This window comes from Rhodotorula toruloides (genome assembly GCF_000320785.1).
Source record: "Rhodotorula toruloides NP11 unplaced genomic scaffold Scaffold3, whole genome shotgun sequence".
Lineage (NCBI taxonomy): Eukaryota > Fungi > Basidiomycota > Microbotryomycetes > Sporidiobolales > Sporidiobolaceae > Rhodotorula > Rhodotorula toruloides.
Window position 1 is genome coordinate 908,382 of NW_015622963.1, and position 20,379 is coordinate 928,760.

The 20,379-nt window shown below is 61.3% G+C and overlaps 9 protein-coding genes across 9 annotated transcripts; 7 read left to right on the forward strand and 2 right to left on the reverse strand.

Annotated features, from left to right (window-relative positions):
• Positions 1-317: 317 nt before the first annotated feature.
• Positions 318-2,744, forward strand: RHTO_04919 (FAD dependent oxidoreductase; the record flags this gene model as incomplete). The annotated part of the gene is made up of 13 exons (XM_016418582.1): positions 318-529; positions 647-709; positions 767-906; positions 966-1,017; positions 1,081-1,107; positions 1,171-1,262; positions 1,334-1,838; positions 1,898-1,945; positions 2,001-2,070; positions 2,132-2,198; positions 2,267-2,289; positions 2,345-2,451; positions 2,588-2,744. The coding sequence occupies 13 exons, from the start codon at positions 318-320 to the stop codon at positions 2,742-2,744; spliced, it is 1,563 nt and encodes a 520-aa protein (XP_016275858.1).
• A 204-nt stretch (positions 2,745-2,948) lies between these two features.
• On the reverse strand, positions 2,949-4,890 carry RHTO_04920 (arginine-tRNA-protein transferase; the record flags this gene model as incomplete). Its single annotated transcript, XM_016418583.1, has 8 exons — positions 2,949-3,056; positions 3,122-3,436; positions 3,503-3,573; positions 3,631-3,880; positions 3,939-4,016; positions 4,079-4,138; positions 4,196-4,532; positions 4,595-4,890. 8 exons carry the CDS (start codon positions 4,888-4,890, stop codon positions 2,949-2,951), a joined length of 1,515 nt encoding a protein of 504 aa, XP_016275859.1.
• Positions 4,891-5,302: 412 nt separating this feature from the next.
• On the forward strand, positions 5,303-7,989 carry RHTO_04921 (uncharacterized protein; the record flags this gene model as incomplete). The annotated part of the gene is made up of 6 exons (XM_016418584.1): positions 5,303-5,325; positions 5,398-6,347; positions 6,413-6,893; positions 6,955-7,379; positions 7,440-7,647; positions 7,719-7,989. The coding sequence occupies 6 exons, from the start codon at positions 5,303-5,305 to the stop codon at positions 7,987-7,989; spliced, it is 2,358 nt and encodes a 785-aa protein (XP_016275860.1).
• Positions 7,990-8,952: 963 nt separating this feature from the next.
• On the forward strand, positions 8,953-10,392 carry RHTO_04922 (mitochondrial ornithine transporter; the record flags this gene model as incomplete). The annotated part of the gene is made up of 10 exons (XM_016418585.1): positions 8,953-9,181; positions 9,250-9,431; positions 9,492-9,599; positions 9,658-9,691; positions 9,754-9,877; positions 9,938-9,948; positions 10,005-10,133; positions 10,190-10,199; positions 10,259-10,280; positions 10,339-10,392. 10 exons carry the CDS (start codon positions 8,953-8,955, stop codon positions 10,390-10,392), a joined length of 903 nt encoding a protein of 300 aa, XP_016275861.1.
• A 211-nt stretch (positions 10,393-10,603) lies between these two features.
• RHTO_04923 (transcription factor) lies at positions 10,604-11,995 on the forward strand (the record flags this gene model as incomplete). Its single annotated transcript, XM_016418586.1, has 4 exons — positions 10,604-10,684; positions 10,747-11,020; positions 11,076-11,249; positions 11,310-11,995. The coding sequence occupies 4 exons, from the start codon at positions 10,604-10,606 to the stop codon at positions 11,993-11,995; spliced, it is 1,215 nt and encodes a 404-aa protein (XP_016275862.1).
• A 451-nt stretch (positions 11,996-12,446) lies between these two features.
• On the forward strand, positions 12,447-14,905 carry RHTO_04924 (eukaryotic translation initiation factor 2A; the record flags this gene model as incomplete). The annotated part of the gene is made up of 10 exons (XM_016418587.1): positions 12,447-12,474; positions 12,566-12,635; positions 12,718-12,789; positions 12,852-12,967; positions 13,034-13,136; positions 13,195-13,321; positions 13,435-13,663; positions 13,725-13,793; positions 13,850-14,190; positions 14,249-14,905. The coding sequence occupies 10 exons, from the start codon at positions 12,447-12,449 to the stop codon at positions 14,903-14,905; spliced, it is 1,812 nt and encodes a 603-aa protein (XP_016275863.1).
• Positions 14,906-15,741: 836 nt separating this feature from the next.
• RHTO_04925 (COPII-coated vesicle protein) lies at positions 15,742-16,711 on the reverse strand (the record flags this gene model as incomplete). The annotated part of the gene is made up of 5 exons (XM_016418588.1): positions 15,742-15,866; positions 15,924-16,031; positions 16,097-16,134; positions 16,239-16,432; positions 16,577-16,711. 5 exons carry the CDS (start codon positions 16,709-16,711, stop codon positions 15,742-15,744), a joined length of 600 nt encoding a protein of 199 aa, XP_016275864.1.
• Positions 16,712-17,108: 397 nt separating this feature from the next.
• RHTO_04926 (mitochondrial ribosomal protein subunit Rsm25) lies at positions 17,109-18,190 on the forward strand (the record flags this gene model as incomplete). The annotated part of the gene is made up of 2 exons (XM_016418589.1): positions 17,109-17,647; positions 17,713-18,190. 2 exons carry the CDS (start codon positions 17,109-17,111, stop codon positions 18,188-18,190), a joined length of 1,017 nt encoding a protein of 338 aa, XP_016275865.1.
• A 282-nt stretch (positions 18,191-18,472) lies between these two features.
• On the forward strand, positions 18,473-20,328 carry RHTO_04927 (protein of Arf GTPase activating protein family; the record flags this gene model as incomplete). Its single annotated transcript, XM_016418590.1, has 6 exons — positions 18,473-18,511; positions 18,570-18,580; positions 18,776-18,920; positions 18,985-19,098; positions 19,205-19,683; positions 19,740-20,328. The coding sequence occupies 6 exons, from the start codon at positions 18,473-18,475 to the stop codon at positions 20,326-20,328; spliced, it is 1,377 nt and encodes a 458-aa protein (XP_016275866.1).
• Positions 20,329-20,379: the final 51 nt, after the last annotated feature.

Sequence of the window (20,379 nt, forward strand, 5' to 3'; positions counted from 1 at the left end):
AGCATGACGCGCGACTGCCGACGACACCGCCTCCTCGATCGCGCCCGACCTTCGTTCAGGCTGCCATCGCTCTTCCGCCAACCCTTCGCACGACTCGCTGCACACGCTCAGCAGTTCACACAGACTCAGGCTAGCGACTGCAGCCACCAGAGCAACCCATCAGGCGTCCAGTCGCAGCGATCGCAACTACCCTCGCCCGACTCTTTGCGACAACTCTTCACTCGTCCGATTCGCGCATATCGAGCCAGCAGGCAGCCCGCGGTTTCTTCATCTCATCTTCTGACTCTCCCACAAGCGATCGACCCACCAGCTCCACCATGCCCTCCTCCTCGACTCCCCAGAAGAAACGCGTCCTCGTCGTCGGTGCCGGCGCAGCGGGCATGGCCTGCGCCGAACAGCTCTCCCGACACCCCGACAGGTTCGATGTCACGCTCGTCGAGTCGCAGGACTATTGTGGCGGTCAGGCGTTCTCGATCGACTTGGACGAGAAGAAGTTTGGCGCGAAGTGGATGAATCAGGGTGTTCAGGGGTGCGTTCAATTCTTTGAAGCATCTGAAGATTGATCCGCTCTCTGGCCCTGCGTGCGGCTCAATGAGGGGCACGTGGAAGCGAAGAACTGACTCTCGTTCGTGCTGTGCGCTCGCAGCGGCTCGTGGATCTACCACCACACTTTCCACATGTTCAAGCAGCAAGGCTACGAGGCAAAGCCGTGCGTCCATCTCTACGGTTGGCCAGGCATCGCGAGCTGATCATCCGATACTCGCAGTGTCGACCTTGAAGTCTCGTTCGGCGAGGGCGAGCACTTCTGGACCAACGTCTTCCCGACCGTTCTCGTCGAGAAGCACGCGAAGGAGATCAAGCGCTTCAAGTACGCGCTCAAGATCATGCGCTGGTTCGAGCTCTTCTGTATGCCTTCTCTTCTCAAGGTCGCTCCTCGCAGTCCCGCTGACCCGTGCGATCGGCAGTCGCCATCATCCCCATCAAGGTCTCGCTCAAGATGTTCTTCTTCTCCGACGAGTGCGTGATCGCAATTGAATCGGCTCGCAACGAATGCTAAAGGCTTTTCGTCCTGCTCTTCAGGTTCATCCACCGGATGATCTACCCCAGGTCCGCCCACCTCTCACTGCGCTTAGCGCTGCCTCCATACTTATCATGGTCCTATATACACAGTCTCGCACTCTTCCTCGGGACCGGCAACGCGACCCCTGACCTTCCCACCATCATGCTCGAGCGTCTCTACACTTCGCCTACTTACGGAATGTGTTCGTCAATCGCGTTACGCTCGAAAATGAGTAGCATGAGCTAATCGAGGAATCCTCTCGCCGCTGGACAGGGTATCCCGCCGACGACAAGAGCCTCTCGAGCCACAAGCCGCCGATGGTCGTCTTTCCGAACGAGACCGAGTTCTACACCAAGTGGCAGCACGACCTCGAGTCCCGCGGCGTCAACGTCCGCCTCAACACCGAAGTCACGTCCGTCATCGAGCGCTCCTCGAAGCGAGTTCGTGTGACAGTTCGCGGTCGACGCCCGCAGCCTGATCACCACAACCCCGTCAATGGCGACCAGGACCTTCCGGAGAAAGAAGAGGAGTACGACGAGCTTGTTCTCTGCGTTCTAGCCGACACGGCCAAGATCCTCCTCGGCAAGAAGGCGAGGTGGATCGAGAAGCGCATCTTGGGCGTCCCGAAGTGGTCCGACGACGTCACCGTCACGCACCACGACCTCGACTACATCCGCAAGTGGTACGAAGTCGAGTTCCCGCCCGAGTTGGCGGTCAAGAAGCTTGGAAACCGCGACGAGACGGACCGGTACGAGGCGGGCAAGAAGGCTTTCAATCCGTGCGTGATCAACTCTTTACACTCGTAGAGAGACTCAGGCTGACATGCCGCCGACGCAGGATGTACTTGATCAAGGAGTGCCCGGGCGACCCTCGCAAGCTCGAGATGTTCGTCTCATTGGCCCGTTCAGGTCTCGCAGACGCTGACTCGCTTCTTTCACAGGTGCTTCGACTGCAGCGCGTTCCAGTTCCAGCTCGACCAGGACAAGCCGCTCGAAGACCACGTTTTCCAGGTTCGTTCCTCTCCTTCCCCTCCCCTCTCTCTCGTTCTGACGGCTATCGTCACCTCTGCAGACCATCTTCCTCAACACGAAACACAAGAAGTACTGGTCGATGGACGAAATCAAGAAGGACAAGATCAGTACGTCGCAATTCCTTTCCTCCTCAGCCTTCGCGATTTGCTGAATCTTCTCGTCTCTCATCCCGCAGTCCGCATCGACTGGTGGCACCAAGTGCGTCAACTCACAATCCCTCGCTCAACCGTAGCTGACCGTTCCCTTGTCGCAGCTCTGCCACGGCTGGAGACACTACGCCGGCTGCGTTCCCTGGATGTGGCTCCTCCAGGGCAAGAAGCGCGTGCGCTTTGCAGCAGCATGGACTTTGGTTAACGCGCAGTCCGTCATTTTTTCCATCCCTTTCGTATCGTCAGCTCGCTGTCGCTGACCCCGAGCCCCTCTCCTTTCACCCCGCGCCTGCGAACTCCCGCCTTTCCTCCTCCGTCCCTCTCACTCCGCCCTCTCTCTCTCACAGCGAGCTCGCCTGCATCTCCGGCATGGCAGCTGCTTACTCGCTCGGCGCTTCGTACCCCGAAGAACTTGAGCAGGACGACTTTGCGCTCCTTTGCTTCCGCCTTTACCTCCTCCTCGATTACCAGAAGTGGTACAAGAAGGGCAGCAACAGGGCGTAGAGCGATGGTCGAGGTGGATGCGTGGCGAAGAGGATTGGGGCGAACGAGATGATGGGCGCGAAGCAGCTGAAGGAGTCTTGACGATACGCATAGCTTGTACATAGCCAGCTGTTGCCTTTTCCGTTATACATACATCAGACTCTCACGTCGACAGACTACTGACTTGCAGAGCGCGGAGAGAGACTGACGCGTTGCAAATCTGAGCTACCGGCCTGTCCAGATCGCCAGCTTGCCCTTGCCTGCGTCGCCCGTCGTAGCCAACAGCTCCCGCACCTCCATTGGCGTTACCGGGTCATGCCAAGCCGACGAGAGCTGCGCGAACAGGCAGTGATCAGCTTTCACCTCGTCCTGTACGAGTGTGAGTACGCCGCACGCACCAGTAACGGCATGAGCGTCCGCTTCTCGAGCACGAACGACTCGATGAGCAACTCCTTCGGCAGCTCGTGCGGGTCGAGGCATCCTGGAGGCGGAGGAGATGGGTACGCCGCCTCGTCGTCTTCGTCCATTTCGTCGTCCGAGTCTGCCATCGAGGCATCTTCTGGTGGGGGCGTGGGCAGCGTCTCGGAATGTATAGGATGATGCGAATCTGGCGCGGCGGAAGAGGCGGGAGGAGGATCGGCGAAGGAAAGGATTCGGGGAGAGAGGTCGAGGAGAGGCTTGCACAGCGCCCAAGGGACGTAGCGATTGGTGTTCTGGGGAACGGAGATCGCCAGTCAGCTCTATGATCGGGACGTGGGACGTTCCAAAGGGAGGCGCACCGGTTCGAGCAGGAAGGAAGGCTGGTAGTCGGCCTTGTACCGCATCTTCGGGCAAGTGTGAATGTAGAAGCCTGTAAGACAGCTCGTCAGCGTGTTACCGCGCCGCCTCGCCGCTAACTCGCGCTCACCCATCATGTACCGCCCGCTTCCCTCTGCCCAGAGGCCCGCCTTCTCCATTTCTCGCACCATCTGCGCCTCCCTCAATGCGCTCAACTTGCCCAAGCTCATGCCGGAGTAGTCCGGATCCCACGCGAAGTAGACGGAGGAGACGGCCCCTGGCAGGAGGTCGAGGACGGCGAAGGCGATTAGCCGACCGTCGAGGCGCCAGAGACCGTGGTGTGAGCCGTATGCGTAGTCAGGCGATGCTGTGGACTCAATCTGGCGATGTCCGAAATGTCAGTGAGCGAGCGAGGGACATGCGTGAGCGAATACGCACATCTAGCGGAGTGTCGACCAAGAACCGTCGGAATCCCTTCTCCGACACCTTTGAAGCCGGTTCCTCATGCACTTCCATCTATTAAGGATGGCATAGTGTCAGTACAAGGCGCCACCGGTCGCAGGGCAGGCGCAACTGACCTGATACCGCTTGAAGAGCTGGAACTTCTCGGCGGTGTAGCTCGCAGGCTCGAGCGTGAACTGCGGGCAACTATATCGTCAGATGGATCATGAAAGAACCCGGAAGAGACGACGCACCTCGAAGCGGTGCTTGAACGGCTCGTCCTGAGGACTCCGGTCCCAATCTCCGGCATGAACCGACTCGCACCAATCTGCCGCCTCCGCCTGGTTAGCCTTTCCCTTGCCTTTCCCCTTGTCCTTCTTCTTCGTCGGTGCCGCCGCGCCCATCGCAACGTCGTTTCCGCCGTTCACTGCCGCCGTCGTCTCGCGAGAAGTGCCGGAAGTCGAGGCTTCTTGGGTCGCCGAGGGTCCCCATCCAGGCTGTCCTTCCCGCTCGCCCGACTTGACGAATGCGTTGAACCGTGCGAGGACTTGTCGCTGGCTTCGAGAGGGTTTGAAGCTGCCGGCGTCGAGACTGTGGAGAGAGACGAGTCAGGTCAGCGACAACATCGTCTGGCAGGGCAGCGAGGGGCGCACCTGATGGTGTACTGGGGACAGCAAGTGTTGCGCATGTCCGGCTTGTACATGTAGCACCCGCTCCGCCTCCATCCCCGGTCGAGGAGTGCCTTGTAAGTCCCGGCCGACAAAGCATGCGCCCAGGCTCCGTAGCTTTTGCTCGACTTGGCGCGCGACCTGGCGCCCTTGACCTCTGCACAGTAGCCGCACGAGTTGGCCGAGTAGGACAGCGGCTGGAGGATCGAGAGCGGTTCATTCATCTCGTCGGTTGTGCCCGTGGAGGTCGAGTCGGCCGTGGAGGACGCGTAGCTGGCCATGGCGGGCCGTTTAGGGCACAAAGACTCAGTCTGAGCTGTCAGCAGTCCAGCAAGCGTGCTGTGAATGAGATGCAAGAGGCGAAGCGGGGAGGACCGGGTCGCAAGCGGACTGACTGGCTAAGTGAACTGGTAGGATAGGGTGTTGGAGCGATACAGAGCATTCAACTGCTCTCTACATGCTCTCCAAAGCCCTGTGAGCAAGTTGTTGTGCAATGTCAACTTCGCCTCCTCTTTTGACATTCGACAACTCGCTCACGACTCGCTGGACGCGCTTGGGAAGACTCGCTTGACTGTCTGCTAGCGTCTCAACTCGCAGCTACTACACTCGCGGGCGCCCGCACACTCCCGCCGTCGTTGCTCTCCCATCCCCACCCTCGTCAACGAACACGACCTCGACTGAGGATACAGCGCGATGCAGGGCGAGCGCGGGTGGTTGTGAGTACCGAGAGAGACTTCGGATTGGTTTGATTCGCAGGATGGCTGACCGTGCGCACCTGTCGCGCGCAGCGACCGCCCTTTCTCTCCCGCCGATTCCCTCCTCTCGGTCGTGCCAGATTCACAGTCTCCAGAACCGGTCGAACGACCCGCCAAGCGTCGCAAAGACTTCGATGAGGGCTTTCGCGTCCCCCTCGTTCCCCAATCGCGGTCATACCCTTACCGCCCGACCGCACCTTCGCCGCTCGCCTCGTCCGCCTCGTCAACTACTCTCGAGCAGTTGAGCATCCGCTCTGTCCCGAAGAGCGAGGCCAAGGACGAAGACGACTGGAGCGGAGGGAGCACCTCGTATGACGAGGCTACGACATCGTCGCGTGCAAGAGCTCCTTCGCCGGACGACAAGGAGCGCATTAAACGCGAGATCAAGGCCGAGCTCGCCGAGGAGGAAGAGCGCGCCCTGCTGTACCGCTCACGGGTTAATGCGGCGCGGGTCAAGCCGGACAGGCGAAAGGAGCGGGCGCCGTCGCTTGAGAATCGGCTGAAGAAGGAGGAACCGGCCGACGACGACGACAGCCTGTCGTTCCTGAGCACCAGCGACGGCGACTCGAGGGCTTCTCCTGCTGCGCCTTACTTTTTCGACGACGACCGCGCCGCATCGGCGACGCCCTCCGTCGCGGGAACGAGCCGCAGCACGCTCTTCCTCGAGGACGAACAGCCTTCTCGCGAGTACGGCATTGAGGGTGCCGAGACTGCTCCTCGCAAGTACGTTGAGCGTGACTACTCGACCTCGGAGGAGGAGGAGGAGGCGACGCAAGGACAGCTGTCGAGCGACTCGGACGAATACGAGCCGTCCGAGTTGACGGAGGGAACGCCCATGCCGATGGACGACGACGACGCTTCTACGATCGGGACGGATGAGGGAGCGGCTGGGAGGAGGAGGAACGGCTTGATCAAGAGGCAGCCGAAGAAGCGCAAGAAGGTGCGGCAAAAAGCGAAGACGAAGAAGCAGGTCGAGGCCGACGGTGCGTTTCTTTGCTCTCCCTCGATGCGCTACACAATTCCTGAGCTGACATGCTCGCGTCTTTAGCCCTCAACTTCCTCGAAGGCATGGACTTGCCCGCCCCCAGCTACCGCCCACTCGACGTCAAGGCCCGTCTCGCAAACGAGCTCGCGAAGGCGACGGCCGAGTTCCCTCGGCAAGGTCGAGTTGATTCTGTCGAACTCCCGCCGCGCCGGCCGCCGTCGGAGTCAGAGGACGACGCCGTCAAGGACAGCCAGGACGCGATTTCCCGCTCCGCAAGTCGCGCTTCGAACGGTACAGACGCTCTCGCTCGCAACGGGCAGTCGTTGTCTGGTGGCGTCAACGGAGGAGTGGGACGTCAAACTTCACCCGCTGACTCGCTCGAGGAATACGTCGATGAGCAGGAGGACCCCGAGACGGTCTTCCAGCCCAAGTTCGAGGACATCGACTTGCTGCAGAACCAGGCGTACTTCGAGCATCCGACGCGGCAAGGAGCGGTGGGCAGGTGGATCACGCTGCTCGAAAAGGACTCCGAGCCGCTTCCTCCGTGAGTCCCCCTCCTTCAGTCCGGGCACCGGTCGCCGTCTAACGCTGAGCTTGAATTACAGTGCTTTCTCGTACCCACTCGTCACCGCCGACTGCGCCACCCTCGAAGCACTCGGCATAGTCGTCGCGCAAGACCTCGTCCTCTCGCGCGACTTTCAGGACGATTCTGCCGAAGTTCTCATCTCCCATGGCCCATCGGCAGGCGTTTGTGCGCTGCTGTGGCGCGACCTGACCGACTCGACTCACGCCGAGCGTCATCAGGCTGCGGCGGGAGAAGGCAGGCGGTGTTGCTGTCCTCTCTGGGTTCCGCCGAACAGAAGGGAGTGGGATGAGGAGTCAGCAGTGTTGGAGAGGAAGTATGAGATCAGCGCGGGCGAGCTTGGCGAAGTGTTGAATGTGGCGTTCCGGCGAAGGGAGAATACAGTCGCGCTCGAGGACGATGACTTGCTCAAGCTCATCTATCAGAACAACTGGGTCTGGTACAGCCGTGGGTTTTGCACTAGGTCTGTCTCGCCGGCACGCGACTGACTCGCCTCGCTCGGCGCAGAAATCGTCCAGCTCGGCCTGACCCGCCGCGCCTACTCGTCCGTCACCTCGCGCTCGATCTCGGACGCCCTCCTCGACTACCAGTCGCAGATGAGCGAGGTCTTCCAGCAAGAGAGGCGTCGGCTGCAGAGGCGTCGCGACCAAGAAGCGCATGCGGCGAGGGAGAGGGGAGGGCTGCCCAACATCGAATTTCACCAGGACTTGCTCGCGTTCGAGGCGAAGGCGCGGGAGAGTGACCTCGTTCTCTGTGCATAATCTGTGACCCCCGCTGACTACTTAGCGTGTACGGGTTGGAGAACCTCGAAGCACTGCGCAAGCGGCTCGACTCGGCGCGCGAAGCGGATCGAGCGGCAGGCGACGAGGTTGACGACGACGACGCGGCTTCCGTGGCTACCTTTGCGACGGACGGACCAGCTCGCGCTGCCCAAGCCTTTGGCAACGTAGACGACTGGCGGGAGAAGCGCTTCGACCCGGTGCGGCTCAACACGCCGCAAGGATGGAATCTCGTTGAGGCATATCGAGCGAGGGACAGGGCTGCTGGAAAGGCTTAGCAGGACGTTGGCAGGTGTAGCGACGGTCGCTTGGACAACGCATGCTTCAGGATTCTGCGCCGCTCTTGCTTTGGCTCCCGCCTTCCTTCTCCGATCGTCCGCAGATTTGATCGACTCCGACTCCGGGCTCGCAAAGTATGCTACAGCCGCCATAGTGCGACGAACAGCGTCCCCTTCGACCGACGAAGGGGTGCGAGGAGGAGTGTCGAGGAACTCGCTCAGCGAGAGCCCCCGAGTCTGTCAGTCCTCTAGCTTCGGGGATGTCCGACGTCCAAGCCCTCGAGGGCTCGAGGCAATCGATTGTCCTGGATTGTCCGGATCAGTGGAAAGCCAGAGCGTAGCGAAGCCATGGAGTTGGGAAGGCCAGGAAGAGATGTCGACGAGGGCTGTTCGCGGCCCACCAGCGGTAGCGTCTCTCGTTTGTAGCCTCAGAACATTCGTCTCGAGGTAGCCCTGACCCACAGGACGAGCAGCCGAGCATAGCGACGGTTGACAGCATGGATCTGTGGTGAGTAAACGCTGTTTGGCTTCCTCTTTCAACAAGCGCTGTTGGTGTACCGGTAACATGGCTGCCTTCCATTAAAGTGGTTCAGCATTCGTAGTGGGTTCGACTCCCGCACAGCGCAACTCATCTTTTGCGGGTTCTGTCGGGGGACTCACTTCGCTTTTTGACCCACACACGGTCTTTCTTCTCTCTCTTGCGATCCTGGTACTGCACACAGAGATCAGCCCAGCTCGCTGGAACGGCAGAGTGAGAGGCGGTTTTCGCTTGCGCAAGAAGCGGCCGCCCGTCGCACTTCTTCCCCATCCACCACACCGCTCGTGCTTGGCTGCGAAGCTCTCGAGGGGCCCTCTACCACCCAAGAAACCCACCTGAACCGCCGCCAGCCCCGCCGCCGCTCGCGTCGCTAAGTCCTCGACCGACTCAACTCCCCACTTATCTCGCCGACTCCTCCTCGCACGATGGACTCCAAGGAGCTGCCCACTCAACCTCCGCCTGCGACAAGGCCAGTCTCGACGGCGGCGTCGCTCATCGCTGGCTCGGTGGGCGGCATGGCTCAGGTCATCTCTGGCAATCCGCTCGACGTCCTGAAGACTCGCTCTCAGCTCGCTGCGCCCGGCCAGTTCAAGGGGACGCTCGACCTGGCGACGCAGACGTTCCGCAACGAGGGTATCCTCGCATTCTACAAGGGTGCGCTCGTGCTCACGCCCTGTTCTCCGCTCGACTCGACTCACTTCTTGCCTTTTGGGCTTTCGCAGGTGTCACGCCTCCTCTTATTGGCATTGCCGCCGTCAACTCGCTCCTCTTCGCCTCGAACACCGCCGCGCGCCGCCTCATCTCGCCGTACCCCGACCGGCTGAGCATTGGACAGGTCGCGACAGCTGGAGCGATGGCGGGTGCGGTTCAGGCGGTATTGGCGAGTCCCGTCGAGATGTTCAAGGTGCGCTGCAACGCCTTAAAGGCTGGCTGAGACTGTGGGCTGACGCTTTGCGTATTGCAGGTCCGCTTGCAAGCGCAGTACGGACCGAACCCGAAGCGCTTGCGGGACATCGTCGGCGAGATGTACAGCAAGTACGGATGGCGCCAGGGTATCATGAGGGGCTATTGGGTGCGTTGACGAGCTTACGTGTGGTTGGGCCGGAGTCCTGACCGTTTCCTTCTCGCAGATCACCTTCGTTCGCGAGATTCCTGCCTACGCAGGTGAGTTAGGCCAGCTTCGCCCCCTGTGAACCTCAACTGATAATTCTCAATGCACAATGCAGGCTTCTACGCCGGCTACGAGTGGTCGAAGCGGGCGCTGCAGAAGAACCTGGGAACGGATTCGCTTCCGGTGTGGGCGACGCTGTCGGCGGGAGGAGTCGGAGGCTTGGGGTACTGGACTGCTTGGTGCGTGTCAGTCGTCGTTGTTCGAGAAAGACAGCGAAGCTAACGCCTCCCCTTCTTCAGCTACCCGCTGGGTCCGCTCCTCTCGCTACTGCTTTCCTATGGGCTGTTCTGACTTCTCAACGAGCAGACGTGGTCAAGAGTCGAGTGCAGAACGCCGAGCTTCCGCCGCGCGGAGCGAACTACATCGTCGAGACGTTCAGGACGATGTATCGGCAAGAGGGTCTCAGGGCCTTCACCGCTGGATTGACGCCGGCTTGTACGATTTCTCCTCCCATTCTACTTGAAGCGTTGCTAACGGACATCGCTTGACAGACCTCAGGGCGTGCGCTGACTCCTTCCCGCCGTCGCCTTCCTCGCTGACCTGTTTCGTTTCCCTTGCAGGGTGCCGGCCGCCGCCGCGACAGTGAGCCGCGAGACTCAGTATACTCATCGCTCGCCGCTGACGATGTGCGCCCCTGCAGTTCCTCGGTTTCGAGCTCACCATGGAGCTTTTGCAGAAGCACACCTCGCTCTGAAACGAGCACGCCTCATTCGTTTCCACTGCCTTTGAAGGCGTCAAGCGCGACATGAGTGCTGTTGCGCGCCCGTCGACGCTTGTCTCGCCTTTTCCCTCGACCCGGGCGCGTCGAGGGTTTCGCCGCGGAGGCTCTCGACCGGCTACCCGTCCAGCTTCTTCCTTCGTTCCTTCTCCTTCTCCCGTTCACTCGCTCGCAGCCAACCTCAACCATGAGGCAGAAGGCCTCGGTTGAGGTTGCGCCGGCTCAGCTCGACTCGATGAAGGTTTGCAAGCCTTGTCACGCTCGAAAGGTGCGTCTTCCTCCCCGTCGTCAACCTTCTCAGGCGACTCGAGCTGAGAGCCCTACTTGCAGGTGCTTTGCGACCTCGCTCGTCCCGTCTGCTCGGCTTGTCTCCGCTACAGCAAAGAACGACCGAGTCACCGCTGCGAGTACGGTCCGAATGCTGCTATGCCAGGCGAGGCCAAGTCTCTTCGACCCGACCGCAGCCTCGACGTCGACGAGACCTTCCAGCCGCTGCCGCGTACGAGGAGCGCTGCGAGGGCACTACTCGGCCCCGCTTCGAGCCGACCTGCTCCGCTTTCGGAGGGGAGGACGAAGGAGGAGGACGGGACAGGATCGGGCGAAGGTGCGTCCTGATTGCTCTAGCCTAGAAGACGAACCGGTGACAGCCGTTCCCGCAGGACCTGCGAACGATGCAGTCCCCACGCCTGAGACTTCGCGCGCTCTACTCAACGACGTCCTTCTCTCACCCTCGCACAGCGTTCCCGCATCTCTCGTTTACGCTTCAGGTACCGTCTCAAGCAATCAGAGCGGTGGTGCAGTATCGGCGGGGCAGACAGGCGAGGCGCCTCCCGGTAAGTCCCCCTCTCTTCCTCATTGCACCGCACGAAACCGCTCATCCCCCTCACGCGCAGAACCTGCGGCTCTCTCCGGCACACCACCTGCGACTGCACCCTCCTCTCGTTTCCTCGGCAGCAATTCACAACAGCCGACCGTTCCGACATATCTTCCGCTCGCTCTCCTCACGCCCAACCAGCAGCTTCTTCCGCCTACTGCTCCTCCTGTGCCATTCATTTCGATCTTCCAGCCTGAAGCGCCTGAATCGGTAGACACGTCGACGCCTCCGAGTCGCCGAATATCAATCGTCGGTGGGCAGTCAGCTGCCGACACCCGCCTTCCCTTCGCCCCGCCTCTCCCTCCTCGCAGCACATCCGCTCTTGGGGCACAGTTGCCTGCCCTTCCACCTCTCCCGGCCGTGCACGCTCACGCCGCGAATGGCCCCGCTTCTTTCGCACCCCCGCTTTGCCCGAAATTCCCTTCGATTCCTGACGCTCGTTCTCGCCAATCGACCTCACCTCACCGCGACTTTGCCCGGCGGGCGCGTGCCGAACCTCCAGCCGCCACGCAGCCACATCCGCACGACTCGACGACCTTCGCCAATGTCGATTTTAGCAGCGACTATTCCAGCCGCCGTCCCACTGAACAGCCTCAGCACACTTTCCTTCCGCTCGTTCCGCCTCGCCCTGCCTCGGGCGGTCTCAACGCGGTTCTTGCTACCGGAACGTCCTCTTCCTTCGACACTCTCTACGCCTACAACTGAGACCTCATTCGCTTCTCCGCCGCCTGTACCAATACGCCAGTCACTCATGCGCGATAAGCTGACATAACTCGGTCATTCTCTCGCTTGTTGGAGTCGTACAAGACGGATCCACCCTCGTTCCTTCCCTCTCGCCCCCCTCACCCTCCTCCGCTCGCTTCCTTGTACAGACAATGGACACTGTAGCATACAGGCCTTGCACTCGCGAGCAAGCTAGCCCGAAAGAAAGATGTCAAGCTGCTCGTGAGCCGCCGCCAGCGTCCGTCTCTGGCTTCGCTTCTCGCACTCGTACTTCTCGCTCTTGACAGCTCGTGACGAAGCGTACAGGCAGCAGACCGTACTGTTTAAGCTTGTGCTAGTCGTCGAACGCGTCCCCTTCCCGCGTATCCACCAGCACCGCCGTCCAGCTCCATCCTCCCTTTTCGCCTTCGCCGACAAACGCTCGACAGGCGCCATGAGTGCTCCTCCAGTCCAATACGCTCGTAAGTACAGCCTTTCTTGTGCTTGTGGGCCCCTCGAAGCGCGTCGACGGCCAGTACTGACGCTGGTTTTGACCTCTCCTCCTGCAACCAGTTCGCTCGCTCAAGCAGCTTGGTCTCGTCTCTGGGCCGCCTGCATGGGAGCCAGTAGCATCTTTCCAGAAGTGCGTTTCCCTGGCGGGCATGGCTGCCTCCCTCAGGCTTGCTGTTCGAGCGAGCTGACCCGGTTCACCTGCACCCGTGCAGGCCTGAGAACGCTGTCAAGGTGTTCCGGTATTCTGACGACGGGCGTTACTTCGCATCTGTGTCCAATACCACGTGCGCTGCGGCCGCTCTCGCTCCTAGCCGGAGCCTGCTGACCTCGCTTCTTCCCTCTCCAGTATTCAGGTTCTTGACGCCTCAACAGCGGCCGTCGTGTCGGAAATCGCAGCGAAGGGTATCTTGGACATTGCTTTCTCGCCGAAGGGCACCCAGATCCAGTCATGGGAGAGGCAGGGTGCGTTGTGCTGTTCCTCACTTCCCTCGTCGACTTTCGCTGACCTGGTTTCCTTGGGCCCTGTAGTCAAGCCGGCTGAGGGCGAGCCGCCTCATCGCAACTTGCGGGTGTGGGACTCGGTTTCCGGTCAGGAGCTGGCGTCATTCTCGCAGAAGTCGATGGACAACTGGTGCGCTCGTGGCCTTCCGTTCGGCAGACTTCCGCGAGCTGACCAAGTGCGTCTCCAGGGCGCTGCAATACACGGCGGACGAGAGCAAGGCGGTGCGTTGCGTGACGAACGAGGTGCACGTCTACAATCCTAGCAATTGGGAGGCGGGTATCGCCGACAAGGTCCGGCTGGAGGGCGTCACGAGCGTCAGTGTCTCGCCAGGGCAGAACCCGAACGTCGCATTGTTCGTCGCGGAGAAGAAGGCGCGCTCGATTTTTCCCATCCCATCGCTTTCGAGATCTGACGGTTTCTTTCGCAGGGCGCACCCGCTTCGGTCAAAATCCACGGTCTCAGCACTCTCAGCGTCGCATCCGGCTCTAAGACGTTCTACAAGGCCGACAAAATCCAGATGAAGTGGAACAAGTCGGGCACGAACTTGCTCTTCCTCACTCAGACCGAAGTCGACAAGACCGGCAAGTCGTACTACGGCGAGACGAACCTCTACCTGATGAACTCGGCGGGACAATTCGACTGCCGCGTCACGCTCGGTACGTGCCATCATTCGCTGCCTGCTTGACTCGGGCGCAAGCTGAAGCGATACCTGCGCAGACAAGGAGGGCGGTATCCACGACTTTGCCTGGTCGCCCAATGATCGCGAGTTTGCCGTCACCTACGGATGTGCGTCCAACTGTTGCGCGGCACGGCGAAGGATCCGCTGACCTACAGTCTCGCAGACATGCCCGCCAAGACGGTCATCTTCGACCAGCGCGTCAAGGTCATCTCCGACTTTGGCCTCAGCCCTCGCAACTTCATCTCGTACAACCCGCAAGGCCGCCTCCTGTGCATTGCCGGCTTTGGAAACCTTGCGGGCCAGATCGACATCTACGACCGCCAGACGCTCAAAAAGGTGACGACTTTCGATGCGCCCAATACGGTCCATTGCGAGTGGAGCGCCGACGGTCGGTACCTCATGTGCGCGACGCTTAGCCCGAGGTTGCGCGTCGACAACGGCATCAAGATGTACCACTTCACCGGCGGTCTCCTGCACGTCGAGCAGATTGAGGAGCTTTACCAGGTGCCTCTCATCCCGCGAGATTTCGCCATCATCCGCTGACCGTCCTCATGTCTCGCAGGCTTCGTGGCGACCGGCGAACCCCGAATGGTACCCGATGAGCGGCCCTCTCGAGCCGGCACCGAAGGCTTCCATCGCCGTCGCCGCCACGCCCGCTCCCAAGCCCGCAGCTGCCGGCGGAGCCTACCGTCCGCCTCACGCCCGTGGCACCCTCACCCCGACCGTCTACAAGCGCGAGGATGAGGGAGGCGCGGCGTACTCCGGCTCGAACGGCGCCAACCTCTTCCCTCATTCGCAGAGCGCGAACGGTGCGGGCTCGGGCGGCTTCGGCCAGCGCGGTCGTCGCAACATTCCTGGCGCGCCTCCTGGAGCCGGGCAGGGAGAGGACCCGCTCGCGAACCGGCGCAAGAAGAAGGGCGGCAAGAAGGGCCAGCAAGCGGACGGCGCGTCTGCTTCAGACTCGGCACCCGGCAGCGGCGCAGCGACGCCTCAGCCCGCCGCACCGCCCGTCCCCGAGCCTGCACCCGAAGTTGCGCAGGAGGCAACGCTCTCGCCCGAGGACAAGAAGCGCCGCGCGATCATCAAAAAGCTCAACGCGATCGAGCAGCTCAAGGTCAAGAAGGCTGCGGGCGAGAAGCTCGAGCTGACGCAGCACAAGAAGCTCGAGAACGAAGCCGAGTTGCGGAAGGAACTCGAGGCGCTCGGCGAGTCGAAGTAGACGGGATTGGAAATCTCTCTCTCGAAGCGAAGCAGTCGTCGGTCTCGGTTCCGTGGTCCTTTGTCCATTGTCACAGCAACGCCGCATGCAATCGCATCTTGCATATCTCGTCACCTGCGCGCGAGAGTAAGCTTGAGGCGAGTTACGTTGACTTCCCCTGCTGTCCGGCTTTGCTCGCTTGCCAGTGCTGCCCCCGGCATTGTCCTGCTTGACCGCATCGCAACCGGCTGGGCGAAAAGCAAAAGAGAGGGCAACTTGCCGCTCGCTCGAAGAAAAGGTTGTGGGCGAGAACAGCAAAAAATGAGTTGCGCTGTGCGGGAGTCGAACCCACTACGAATGCTGGACCACTTTAATGGAAGGCAGCCATGTTACCGGTACACCAACAGCGCTTGTTAGAAAGACGAGTCAGAGTAGTTTAAGTCAACTCGCAACCACGTTCTTGCTTCTGCGCACTGTCGCTGGTCCTCCCTGAAAGCGACTCCGCCATTCGCATGGAAAGAGAGGCAGCTAGCTGAACAAGGATAGCCTCAAGCGATCTCCGCGGCGTTTGCGTACTCAGCTTTCCAGCGAGAAGCAAGCGAGAAGAGCGTCCAGCGGACGAGTCTCGACAAAGCAGCGCACGAGCAAGATGGACTGCTGCACAATGCCCAAGTCGGACGGCGGATAAACTCCTTCTTGCAATTGCTGCGAAGGAAGCGGGTATACCAAAACTACAGGGTGCGACGACTGGTTCTGCGAGCGGTCGTAAGGCGAACTGATCTGTACGGCGCGATAGCGTCAGCAGATCGTCGGGGGCTGTGGAGGCTTGCAGACTCACCTTTTGATGCGGACACGCTTCATACAACCCGCTTGACCTCGAAGAAGCGCTTGAGGTAGAAGATCTGCCAGCCACAGACGGCGAAGAGCATGATGGTCTGGATGATGGACCAGTACTTGACGCGGTCGTTTGTAGATTCGGCAGCTGTAACGGTTCGGCCGTGAGTACAGATGCGAGGAGCGAAGGAGGAGGCGAACCCACTGTCTCGATGCAGTCGCTCGCGGACAACGATGTACTCCTGCTCATCCTTGACCGCCTCAAGTGCCGCTGAAAGTTGTCGGATCTCGCGCTCAATGGGTGCCGTGTGGCCTGCGAAGACGAGGGCAGTCAGAACGACGGGAGGATAATTGAAGCGATGGTACTGCGCCACGCACCGTCGTCCTCGACATACATGATGCCGTGCACGTTGAAGCTGTGCGAGAACAACCTCGTCAGCACGTCCAGGAATAGCGGGACACCAAGCTTCGACAAACGAAGGAGAAAGGGCTTCCATCGAGTGTGCCCTGGAAAACGCACCTGACCGTCTTCCCGCTGACTGTGCTCATCTCGTTGCTGAAGCAGTACGTGTATCGCCCGTCCTGCTCGGCCGTGAACGAGTACGTGCCCGTGTCCTTCTTGCGCTGCTCGTTCATGACCCGGTTCCCGGGTCCGGTGAGCCAGAAGTCGACGTCCAGGTGACCGCCGCCTGCTACTTGATACGTCACGGTCATCTGCGCACATTACAACAGTACCACGGCGAGTTGTAGCGGAACAACGGGGACGACGAGGAGTGGGGCCGGAGCGGAGTGTGCAGGACGAGGGTGTCAGCTAGGCCGGCGCTTGGTCGACGCGGCCGCGTTCGAGAGCGCTCTCACCTTGTCCTCGGTATGCAAATCCTCGAAGAAGCACTCTTTCGCGCCGGCGTCGAGGTCGATGGTGTGGGCGTGTACTCGCGCGACACACAGCGCGAGGACGACGAGCAGGGAGGCGCGTAGTAGCCGAGAATGCATCTTTGAGCCGTCTGAGCGCCGGAACAGCGCGTCCAGCGTGTGTGAGCGGATGGCCTTGATGAGGAGGAGCGCGAGCGAGGTTGGCAGCGAACAACTCGTGCAAGGCTCACGCGCTGAGCAGGAACAGCTTGCGAGTGCTCGAGACAAAGTACAAGACTTCGTACGTCCATCTCAAGCGCACCCCATCGCCCTCCTCCCCTTCCCCCGACCACCCGCTCAATTCCATCGCTCGAGGTCGAATCGGCTGTCGGCCGGCGTGCTTGGACGGGCGAGCCGCTTGAATGTGCTGGGAGGACCTCTTGGAGCCTCGAAGGGCGCTCACACTGTCAAGACCGCCTGCTGACCAGATGCTGCCCTCCCTCCAGACCTCCGACCCTCCCGCCTTTCTCGCTTCGCCATGAACGCGCGCAAGTCGGCGAAGAACATCCCGCACGCGATTGGGCGACAGCTCAAGTCGGGCGCGTTCCTCAAGAACCCGCCTGCCTCTTTCTACCCGATCCTCGCACACCCTCCACCACCCTCTCTCGTCCGGACCTTCCCCGAGCGCCCCGAAGCCGACCTTCCCCTCCGAGCGCGGAAGTCGCAGCAGGGTGCGGACAACCGGTCGATGTACCAGACGGCCAAGCAGAAGCAGGAGCGGGGGATCAAGCTCACGGCGCACGAGGAGGAGGCTCTGAGGGACCCGCTCGGAGCAGGAGCCGTTCGCGATGTCACGCGGAAGGCGCCGCCTACTGCCTGGGGGATGGGCAAGGTCAGGCCTCGGGAGATCGTCTTTCCCGAAGACAAGATTCGCCGCCTCTTCTTCCTCGACCACCCGTACGAAGCGTACCGGCCGACCACGCTTGTCGAGAACGAGCGCATCACCGAGCCCGAATACCCGCAGGGCAAGGAGTGGACTGAGCTGCGACAACGGTCGACGTTCCCTACGCCTGAAGAGTTCGTCCAATTCTACTGCTCCAGTCGCCCTCTTCTTGCTCACGCTCGATCCTGTCGTTCTCCAGCTGCATCTCCTTCATCAGCAACCTGATTGAGCACCACAACATGCCACTGTCGAAGGCATACCCGCACGGCGTCGCCCAGTTCCGCACACTCCGCGCCGAGCAGGAAACCGCGAACCGATCTGCCCGCCTCGAAGCGCAAGCGCACGGCGCTACCTTCTTCGGCGAGGTCGAGAAGCAGATCCGCATACAGGAGAAGGTCCTCGACGAGTGGAAGGACGCTCGGCTCATTCAGGACGCGTTCACCGCGCTCACTGGAACTGGCTCGACGAGGCAGAACGTCCAGGCGGCGCTCAAGGCGGCGAGCCAGGCTGCCAGGCCGGTGCAGCAGGCTCAGGAGTCGAAGTGGGGCGATGTTCCGACTCGCCCGGCGCTCGAAGGAGGCGAGCCCGTCACGGCTGGCTTCACGGGAGGCGTCGAGCTTTTGCGCAGGTTTGCTGAGGCGGGCGCGGTCCCTGCAGCGGCGACCCAGTCTGTTTAGGCGGAGGGTCGGGCGTAGTGTACTGTATCGCAATCAGCATGCATCTAGACAACTTCGTCGAGGAGGACGCTCGCTCGCGGTTCCCGTCTTGCCTTCGTTCGCTCAATCTGCGCTCAATTCGCGCTCAGCTCCTCGCTTGGCTACGGCTCTGTCGGCATTATCGCGGCGCTCTGCTAGTTCACAGCGCGTGTCTGCTCACTCCTCTCCCCATTGTCGACCCGATCGCGTCTCCCGCTCCTCCTACCTATCTCCCTCGCTAAGCGCTCAACCGATCCGAACGCCATGGCATACGAATATGACACGCGTGGGGTCCTGCTCGAGGTGCGCCTTCCCTCGCTCTCTGCGACGGGCAACGCGCTGATCGTGTTTGCGACGACAGTGGATGAAAGAGTGCGTCTCACAGCTCGCTTGACTGGGCGAGGCAGCGCAGCGCCTCATGCAGCAGACGAAGGACACGCCCGGCTGGCTTGGCGGGCCACAGAGCTGACGGTTCACTCTTGCTCTCCCTTCTCCCCACCTCGTCGATATCTTCGTCGGCTCCTCTCCCTCCTCCTGGTCTGCTTCGATCCTCTTCCCCAACAACAGAGGCGACAACAAGACTTGCGCCGAATGCGCAACCCCGCATCCCCAGTGGTGCTCTTTGTCGCTCGCCATCTCGCTCTGCCTCTCGTGTTCCGGAACACACAGGTCGCTCGGCTCGCACCTGAGTTTCGTTCGTTCCTTGACTATGGTCAGCACAGTCGCATGTTTTGCCGCGCCCGCTTACAGCACGCTGACGCTCGCACGCTTCACAGGACAAGTGGACGCCGGCGCAGATTGACCGGATGAAGGCGGGAGGCAACGGCAAATGTCGCGAGTTTTTCGAGGGCAACGGACAGCCTTGGAAGAGTCTGCCCATCACGGAGAAGGTGAGTCTGGAGATGGACGGCCTGCTCAATAGGAGATGCGGATTGCGCTGTCGCGGACATGCGTTTCCTCCCGCGAAACAGCTTGCCTGACGCCCTTAACCCACAGTACAACACACACGTCGCCAACATGTACCGCGAAAAGCTCCTCGCCGATGCTGAAGGTCGACCGTGGATCCCCTCCGACCCTCCCGCTCCGTCCTCCTCGTCCTCATCCTCCACCCTCCGCAAGCCTCGCTCGACCAACTTTGCCTCGTCCACGTCCTCTACACCATCACGTACCGGTTCTCCCGCTACGCCGTCCGGCATGCCCAGCAAAACGCAGAACGAAGACTTCTTCGCTCGAATGGGTGCGACGAACGATTCGAGGCCGGACAACCTTCCTCCCTCGCAAGGCGGGAAGTACCAAGGCTTCGGCTCGAGCGGCTCCTTCACGCCGTCCTCGGCAGGAAGAGGGAATGCGAACCCGCTCAGCAGTCGCAACTTGCCAGGACTCGACGATTTGCGGGACGACCCTGTCGGCGCGCTCGGCAAGGGATGGGGCTTCTTGGGCGCGGCGTTGGGTGCGGTGGGCAAGACGGTGAACGAGTGCGTCCGGTGAGCTTTTCAGCGTGAGCGAGATTGCTGACGATGCGCCTGCGCAGATCCGTCCTCCAGCCGACCCTGGAACGCGCCGCCGACCCGGCCCTTCAGTCTCAGCTGTCCACCATCTCCTCTCGCGCGATTTCGACCCTCTCCACTGCTGCGAAGACGTCCGGCCAGCTCCTCTCGACCGGCCTCGAGACCTCCTCCACCTTCATCCGCCGTGACTTGGGCGTCGACGTCGGCGACCTCGGCGCGCGCTATATCGACCGTGCGACCGGTCGCGGTGCCGGCGAGGGATACGGTGCGGTTGGCGAGGAGCACGCTCCGACGGCTCACAGCACGATGGAGCCGGGCCAGGGGGACTTCTTCGAAGCGCACCTCGGCACGGGAAGCGGGGCGGGCTCGAGTTCCGACATGGGCGGCTTCCGCGACATGCCGACTGTTCGCTCGACGTTGGCAGCTGGCTCGACAGGTCGCTCGTCGCCGGCAACGCAGACTCCGCCGCCTCCTAAGCCGGAAGTGACCGGATCGTGGGACTCGCTCGCACCGCAGGCGGCGGCAAGGAGGGCCCAGCAGCAGAAGGAGAAGGAAGCCGCAGCTGCTGCTCCGAAGAAGACAAAGGAGGAGGACGAATGGGAGAGTTGGTAGAGGATCGTATTGTCTGTCTTGCATCGCATGGGTTGTTACTCGTCACCGCGA